Source organism: Pinus tabuliformis, chromosome 4_1, assembly GCF_031772625.1.
Source record: "Pinus tabuliformis cultivar Carrire ecotype Pingquan chromosome 4_1, CPIR1, whole genome shotgun sequence".
Taxonomy (NCBI): domain Eukaryota; kingdom Viridiplantae; phylum Streptophyta; class Pinopsida; order Pinales; family Pinaceae; genus Pinus; species Pinus tabuliformis.
This window is the reverse complement of record NC_142303.1, coordinates 254,156,086-254,164,960: the sequence shown is the minus strand read 5'-3', so window position 1 is coordinate 254,164,960 and position 8,875 is coordinate 254,156,086. Positions and strand designations below refer to the sequence as shown.

At 35.7% G+C, this 8,875-nt stretch overlaps 1 protein-coding gene across 1 annotated transcript; it reads right to left on the bottom strand.

Moving 5' to 3' along the window:
• Nucleotides 1-1,108: 1,108 nt before the first annotated feature.
• LOC149175232 (uncharacterized) lies at nucleotides 1,109-2,920 on the bottom strand. Its single transcript, XM_089421087.1, has 2 exons — nucleotides 2,158-2,920; nucleotides 1,109-1,305 (listed from the first exon to the last, which is right to left on the bottom strand). The coding sequence occupies exons 1-2, from the start codon at nucleotides 2,918-2,920 to the stop codon at nucleotides 1,109-1,111; spliced, it is 960 nt and encodes a 319-aa protein (XP_089277213.1).
• Between the last annotated feature and the right edge of the window lie 5,955 nt (nucleotides 2,921-8,875).

Below are 8,875 nucleotides of genomic sequence, written 5' to 3'. Positions count from 1 at the left end.
GATAACCAATTAAATTGAAAAAATAATAATAATAATAAATTCCAATTACTAAAATTAAAAACGAGAAATATTTTATTGGATTTTTTATAAAGACCAAAAACCCAATACAATATTCTAAAAACTCAATACAATATCCGCGAAAAACCCAATACAATATCCATTACCACCATATAAAGGAAAATGTGAGCATCCAAGTTCAACTAGCCAAAGAAACAAATAAGAGAATGGGAAGGGTTATTAGATCTATTTTTTATTCTGTGGGAGCAAAGGAGGGTTTCAGAATTTTTTAGTTCAAGTTTTCTGAGCCATGTATATGGGTTTTATTGTTCTTTGGTTTCATCCTTCTCCTGTATGTTGACGTTAGCTTGTGAACTCTTCTCCCCTCCATGCCTCATTGTTTTTCTGTATATTATCCTATTGTTTCTGGTTTGATTTGGACTTTACATTGCCAAAAAGGTTTATGTTGTCTCTTCTGTCAGATGGAGAGTGGTACAGAAGAGTTCGTGTACTATGAGATCAATCCGCCATGTTTCTCAATCTTTCATTCACAATTGAAATACCCTCGACTTCATCATCAACTCTTTCCGTCAATGAGCTTCCAGATATTTCGAGGGTTTCTTCGGTCATGACAAGTGGTTGCTTACAGGTTCCTGTATTGGATTTTGATAAGAAGTCTGGAGAATTCCATTGATTCAAATGTTGTAATCTATCTTAATAATTCATTCAATGAAGGTTACATTTATACTTGAAAACAATAATTGAAAACAGTTATAACTAGAAATACCTAATTTATAACTAAATCCCTAACTATACAGAAATCCTGAAGGATTACAACATTTCCCCCCTTAATCTGAAGGGACATCTGACATACCAAGTAAAGATCTAAATTTTTCAAACTTTTCACGTCCCAATGCTTTAGTAAAGATATCTGCAATTTGTTCTGATGTTGGACAATGTGTCAGATGAATTGTTTTGGCCTCTACATGATGTCGAATCAAATGATACTTGGTGTTGATATGTTTGGTTTGATCATGAAACTTTGGATTCTTGGCCAATTGAATTGCAGAAGAGTTGTCAACAATAAAGGAGTCGAAGCTTTTTGTTTCTTCTACAAATCTTCAAGTATTTTCTGAAGCCAAATGATTTCCTTATTGGCTTGAGCTGCTGCAACATATTCGGCTTCGGTGGTAGAATTAGCAGGAAGAGATTTCTTGCGTGATCTCCAACTGATGGTTGTTGATCCAAGATTCATCAAATACCCAGAGGTAAAGACTCCATTCTCTTTATCTCCATCAAAATCGGAATCTGAATAACCAGCAAGATGGAAGTCTAAAACTTTGGTATATTTGATGTCGTAAGTTTGGGTTCCATTTAAATATTTCAGTACTCTTTTTGCTGCTACCCAATGCCCCTCACAAGGATGATGCATAAATCTAGAAAGTATTCCTACAACAAATGTTATATCAGGACGAGTAATAGATAAATAAATCAAACTTCCAACAAGTTGCCTATACTTTGTTGGATCTTCAAATGATTTTCCTTCTTCTGAAGTAAGTTTCAAATTCTGCTCCATTGGTGTAGCAACAGGATTACAATCCATCATACTATATCTGTTCAATAACTTACCAACATACTTCTTCTGAGAGATGAAAATATGTTGTGGTTTTTTATCAACTTCAATTCCAAGATAATAATGAAGTAAACCTAAATCTGTCATATCAAAAACCTTTTTCAATTCCTTCTTAATAGATGATATATATTCATCATTGTTTCTTGTGATCATCAAATCATCAACATATACAACTAGATATACAACTGATCTTCCAACTTTCTTAACGAAAAGAGTTGCATCATCTAGGTCAAAATGTTTATAATTTAACTTTAGAAGATGTTCAGTTAGTTTCTCATACCATGCTCATGGCGCTTGTTTCAAGCCATACAAAGACTTCATTAGTTTGCAAACCTTTTGTTCTTTCCCTTTAACGGAAAAACCTTCTGGCTGAAACATGTAAACATCTTCTTTCAAATCTCCATTTAAAAAAGCAGTTTTGACATCCATATGATGAATTTTCCATTCTTTCTGAGCTGCAATAGCAAACAAAGATCTAATAGTGCCCCATTTAGCTATAGGAGCAAATGTCTTTGTATATTCAATACCCTCTTTTTGTGCATATCCCTTCGCTACAAGTCTTTCCTTGTGTTTGTCTAGTGAACCATCAGCTTTATACTTAGTTTTATAAATCCATTTGCAACCAATAGGTTGGATGCCAACAGGAGGATCCACCAACCTCCATGTGCCATTTTTTATGAGAGCATCATATTCCTTTTGCATTGCATCTTTCCACTGATCATAACTAGTAGCTTCTTCAAAACAAGTAGGTTCACAATCCACAGAAAAGTTAAATTCACAATGAGAATAGTTACCTGAGGAACTTCCAGTCTTAAACTCATCATATTTCTTCGGAAATGTTCGAATACGAGATGATCTTCGCAAAGGTTGTGTAGGAAGTTGCTCATCTTCTTCATTTGTCTCAGTTCTTTCCATTTTTGTCCCTGTCAACTCTGTTGTCGTTTCTGTCCCTGTCATGTCTGTAGAAACACTTGCATCAACCAATTTCTCATCAATAGCAGAATTATCATCATTGAGAGAAGGAAACTCCAATTTCTCATCAATAGCATAATTATCATCATTGAGAGAAGGAAACTCCACAGACTGATCTAATATAGGTATCCCCCCTTCAGGATGTGGAAGTATATTATCTGATTCATAATAAAACTCTTGAGGCACAAACTTTTCTATCTGATTAAGTTGTCTATCAACAGTGAGGGAATCTTTATCAGATTCAAGAAAAATTACATCTCTTGACAAAATAAATTTCTTGTTCTCTTCATCATATAATCGATATGCCTTAGAAGTCATAGAATACCCTAAAAAAATACATTTTCTGCTCCGTTCACTCAACTTAGTCCTCTGTTGTTTAGGAATCAAAGCATAACATTGAGAACCGAAAACTCTGAAATGTTTAACAACAGGAAGATGATTATACCACATTTCATATGGAGTTTTGTTATTAATGACAAAGGATGGGCACCAATTTCTAATATATGTTGCACAGAGCACTGCTTCTCCCCAAAACATCAATTTTACATTCTTAAAAAACATCATTGATCTTACCATATTAAGCAATGTTCTGTTCATTTGTTCTGCAACACCATTTTGTTGTGGATTATATGGTATTGTGGTCTGGTGTTTGATGCCATTCTCTTGCAAATATTTTTCAAATACATGTGAAGTATATTCTCCTCCATTATCAGTTCTTATAGTACCAATATTTAGTTGAGCTTCATTTGTAATCAAGAGATGAAATTTTTTAAACACATCAAAAACTTGTGATTTTTCCTTAAGCAGATAAACCCAACACATCCTCGAATAATCATCAATAAAAGTCAGTATGTATTTATTGCCATTCGCAGTTGGTACAGGCATAGGTCCACACAAATTAGAGTGTATGAGACTTAATTTTCTTGTAGCTCGAGAAGTAGAATTCTGAAAAGATTGTTTGTGATGCTTGCCCAATATACAAGCATTACATGGGGTCAATTTTCTGGGAACTGTTGGAAGTCCTTTAATCCCCTGCTGTCTCATAATTCTAATACTTTCATAATTAATATGACCAAAGCGTGCATGCCACAATAAAGAAGATGACAAAGTATCATTTTGTTGAACCAAATAATTTGTGTTCAATGTAATAGAGGACACACCTCTCAATTTCAACAATTTATCTTCTTCTACACCAGTCATTACAGTTTTATTGTCGGCTGCTCTTTGAATTTCCACTTTACCATCAAATATGTGGATGGAATGTCCCTATTGTCTTATTTGTACAAGAGATAATAAATTTCTTTGGAACTGAGGAATGTAAAGAACATCATTCAAAGTATAATCAGAAAGTCCAAGAATTTTTAACTAAATAGAACCAATCCCTGATGGTTTGATTTGAGACTTATCAACAAAATACACTACTCCATCAATATTATCATTGAATTGTTCAAACAAATCTCTTCTAAAGGTCATATGACAAGTGGCACCTGTGTCTAAAATCCAACTGTCATGCCATGAATAAAAAGAGGTACTAAATATATCTTCCATATGAAAATTACAATGAGCAACAACATAATGTGCATTCTCAGAAGACTATCCTTTTTCTAGAATTAGATGATCTTTCTTTTCAAGAATTTGTTCTCTTCTTTCATTAATTTTCTCCCAGGGAATTCTACAATTTGTAGTTGTATGTCCAATTTTACCACATCTAAAGCATTTTATAGCTGTTTTATTAGGAAAATTTCTTTGTTTATCATTCTGCTATCTATCTCCCTAAATATTTCTGCCCCCCTGCCTCTATAATTCTTCCTACCTCGACCTCTATTACCCTTAGTATTTCTTTCAGATTCTTCTTGAGGTTTTTGGTCTTTTTGAGCAAGACATAGGGTTTCAATATTAGAATTATGTGATGTTTCTTTCTTGCCAAAAGCCTTCTCTCTTTATGCAATTTTCTCTACTAATTTAACAAAATCTAAATCTTTTAACTGCCCACTAGCTTGGATAGATTCCAAGTAGTGTGAATAACTAGGGTAAAGAGCTTTTATAAAGGCAGTGAGTTGCAGATCAACTTTAACTCCAGTAGATTCAATTTCATGATTGATGGCTTTAATTTCAGAAACAAGTTTTAGAGGCTCATTATATTTCATTTCCAAATTAAATAACTTCAAAAATAGCTGAATTATCTCCAATTCGGAATGTGAATCATAAAACTCTTTTAGTTTTGTTATGGCATCATATGTTGTTTTATTCTAAGCAATGTATCTACTTACCTCTTCTGAGACTGAAGTGGAAATTAAGGCATATGCTTTTTTATCATTATTTTGCCAGATTGCTAATTGTTTCTCCTTGTCAGGTTGATCTAGTGAATTCCATTCTTTTCCTTCATAGATTCCATCCCACAAATCATTAAAAATAAGTGTATTTTTAACCTTCCTGAACCATTTCTGGTAATTTTCCTTTTCGGATAGGACAATCCTAATTAAAGATACCAAGGAGTTCATCTTTTTTTTTCTTCAGATAATGACAAAATTCTTAAAAAAAATGTTATGATTACAAGAACAAAATTCTTTAAAAAAAAAATTGTTTCAATCATTACAGCATAAATTTCCTTTAAAAAAATATATTTTCTGTATTAACTTACAAAAAATAATAATAATAATAATAATAAATAAATAAAAATAAATAATAAATAATAAATAATAAATTTAAAAAATAAAAAATAAATAATAAATAATAACTAATAACAACCCAATGGTTGTATATTAAAAATAGCCAGAGCAGAGTCTCCACCAAGCACACCTCTACCAACGCTGTTAACTCCACCAATGTTGTTGCGTACACTACCAGGTCACGCCTCTACCAACGCTGCTGACAGTTAAGTATTCAGGTCAGCAAGCACATCTTCTTCGTTGGTTTACAACAATGGAGGATCTAGGTGTTCTGGTTCAACGGAGTTCGATCTAGGCTCTGATACCACTGATAAGAAGTCTGGAGAATTCCATTGATTCAAATGTTGTAATCTATCTTAATAATTCATTCAATGAAGGTTACATTTATACTTGAAAACAATAATTGAAAATAGTTATAACTAGAAATACCTAATTTATAACTAAATCCCTAAACTAAATCCCTAACTATACAGAAATCCTGAAGGATTACAACAAATTTTTATGTTTCTTTCCCTAGCGCCCTCATGCTCTTTCGCCTCTCCTTTGTGTGCTCCTTTCCCCCTATTGTATTTGGTTTTCTATTTGAGTCTTCTACCCCTCCCTGTGTGTCTCTGCCTCCCTCCATGCTTGGAGACACTACGTTGACGCACAAGAGGGGTCGGTGCATTAGAAGGCATCATGAACCAACAAGTTTAATCATGGGAAAGGATGTTGAAGTTGATAGAGTCATGGATTTCTCGAGAAAGTATCTTGTTGGCAGATTTGGTGTTAAATATCTCTGTTACCTCTTGGATACCTTGGATTTCCTCTACTCGGCAGCCTTTATTACGGTATATTCTGATTTTCAATGTACTTATGAGAGCTTGGTTGGCCTTTGTTTTTCAGTTGGGATTGGACTATTTTCGCGTAAAAAGCTTCAATTGGAGATAGGGAAGGGATGGTCTTCTTCTAAAATGATGGTCTATGAATTTTGACCCTGCAAGGGAGCTGATGGGTAATCTAAGGACCCTTATGTAGTGTTGCCTCTACAGTTTTGGAGTTTGGATTTTTTCATGGCCATTGAGAACAAGCTCGACTCTTATGTTGGAGTTGAAGAAGGATGACGGGAGGACACTAGAATGGCATGAATCCAAGTTTATGTTTGCCTCAAAAGTGACTTGGTGGTGGAAGTGGAAATCTGTATGAATGGGAAGTTATGGTTGCATAATGTAGACTACTGGAAGCTCCTGCTTAGGTGCCATTGATGTTATGAGGTAAGGCACATACTAAAAAAATTGCCTTAGTTTTGGTCCATTGAGGTTGGCTCCGCATCCATTCTAGGAGAAGAGGATCCAAACTATTAATGTCCCCCTCGCCTCTAGTTCAAAGGGGAATCAATTTGACTCAACTACGTAAGGCTCCCTTTCGCACCAATTTTCGGACGATGTTCATCTGATTGGTAAGATTTCACTCCTCTTCCTTTCATTATATGTTGTTTTAATACCTTGTCGTAGGTGGTTCCCCCAATTCGTTGAGCCCTCATATATCTCCCCCATCCCCTCTTCATCCCATTTTATCAATCCCTGTAGTTCCCTCTGTCCCCGAATCCCTTTTCCCCTCTTTTTTGATGCCCCCTCCTCCTCTCCTCCCTACTCACAGAATGAGAAGAAGTATTCTTTACACCAAGGAACCTCAAAGAGCTTCCCCCTTCCCCCTTCCTATGGAAGGCTTGCATTAGACCCTCCCTCTACCTATCTAGTTGAAAAGAAATCAAATTTGCTCAAAGTGCAGGAAAAAGCCAAGTTGGAAACTAAGAAGGGAAAACAAGTATCCATTGCTAAGGCCCTTTGACCGAATGCATCCCTGTCAAGTGGCGACCTGTGATTCTTCTATCTTTTAATGCAAGGAGCATTGGGGGTTCCCGCAAAAGAATTGCCCTCAAAATATTGATAGCTTCTGTCGAACCTGATATTTTTATGACTCAAGAGACTGTGTGCTTTGGCATTAAAGTGAAAAAAATTCTACAAGGGATGTTGAAGTGTTGATCATTTTGTCATGTGGACTCTGAGGGTTTCTCATGGGGTCTCATTACTAGTTGGAGTCATGTTTTCAAGGACATATCCTACTCTTCCTTTCCTTCTACCATTCTAGTGAAATTGTCTCTTAAAGATCATGCTCTTCCGGTCTCTTTTTTAAACATTTATAGGCCATAGTATGATCACGAGCATTTCTGGCGAAGAATTGGTCACTAAAAACACTTTGGAAGATTGATACATCACCATTAGTGGTGACCTAATTTTTTCGTTGGGACTGCATGAAGGCCCAGGCCTCGCTTGGACCCTCTCCATCAATGTTTTTTTTTTCCGAGTTGATTGATAAATGATCATTTTATCAACCTTGAGCAGGTTAAACTCTCTCCCATATGGATGACCACTCTTGGGGAGGCGAGGTATCAAAGAGACTTAATAGATTTTTAGTTTTAGGATATTTTTTGAATTCAGGTGTTTCATTCATATCTAGGGTGGGCTCTGGAGGGATCTCCAACCATCAGCGCATCCTCCTACACTTTTATCTCCATGATGGTTCTAAGGTGATCCCTCTCAGGTTTAACCCTTCTTGGCTCGATCAGGAAGACTATCGTTCCCTGGTTTCTGGCCAATGGAGACGCCTAAGCCTCTCTTGTCCCTCATCTCTCATGTATCATCTCGCAAAAAAATTGGTCTCAGTTAAACTGGCATCAAGGGTCTGGGCCAAGGAGAACTACACAAAAAAGCAGGCAAGATTAATTGAAGTGGAAAACCAGATAAACAATTCATTTCTCAAATGGATGTCAATTTCATTGTTAAAGAGAAATTGAGTTTTTTTAAATCCTTGGAAAAAGAAAAACACTCCTTGATGGTGAAGAGAAGAAAGAAATTATTTTAAAGTTTGTAAAGCTAACTTATGACACAGATTGCTTTTTCATTTGCTTGGTATATTTGGCCTTCGAATTTTTTTTTTGCTTTTTCATCTACTTGATATATTTGGCCCCTTGAAATTTTTCATATTATGCGAGTTTGAAGAAACAACCCAATACTATATGGTGTGACAATGGAACACATCCTTATTTTCTTTTGAACAACGTTACAAAGATTATTTCTTTCTTTCAATCACTTTTTAGTGCCCCTCTAGGCCGTCTTATCCAACAAATCTTGCAAGCGGTTTCGAAATTCTCGAAGGTGGTTTTAGATGAGATAAACAACAAAGTTACCAACTTAAAACACCGAAGGTGTTTATAAGGAGACATTGCTCTGGGGACTTTCGTCGTCTGTCTATAGCCAATAAAAATATAACATGTGGATATATATCATTCAGCCGCGTGCAATGCCGTGAGTGGTTGTTCTTCTCAGCACCACTACCCGTTCCTCTCCGCTCCGCCGAGCCTAGCGCTACATTTGAACTCCTACCGCAAGCCGCTAGATTTGTCGAACGCCACCGTTGACAACACTAAGGGCATGTTGGGTCCCTATAATAATAGTGATTACCCCATTACTATTGTAGTTATGCCCCTTATTAATATTGTTGTGCCCCTATTGCCCCCATATTGTTATTACTGTGCCCCATAGAAAACATCTATTGTTATTTT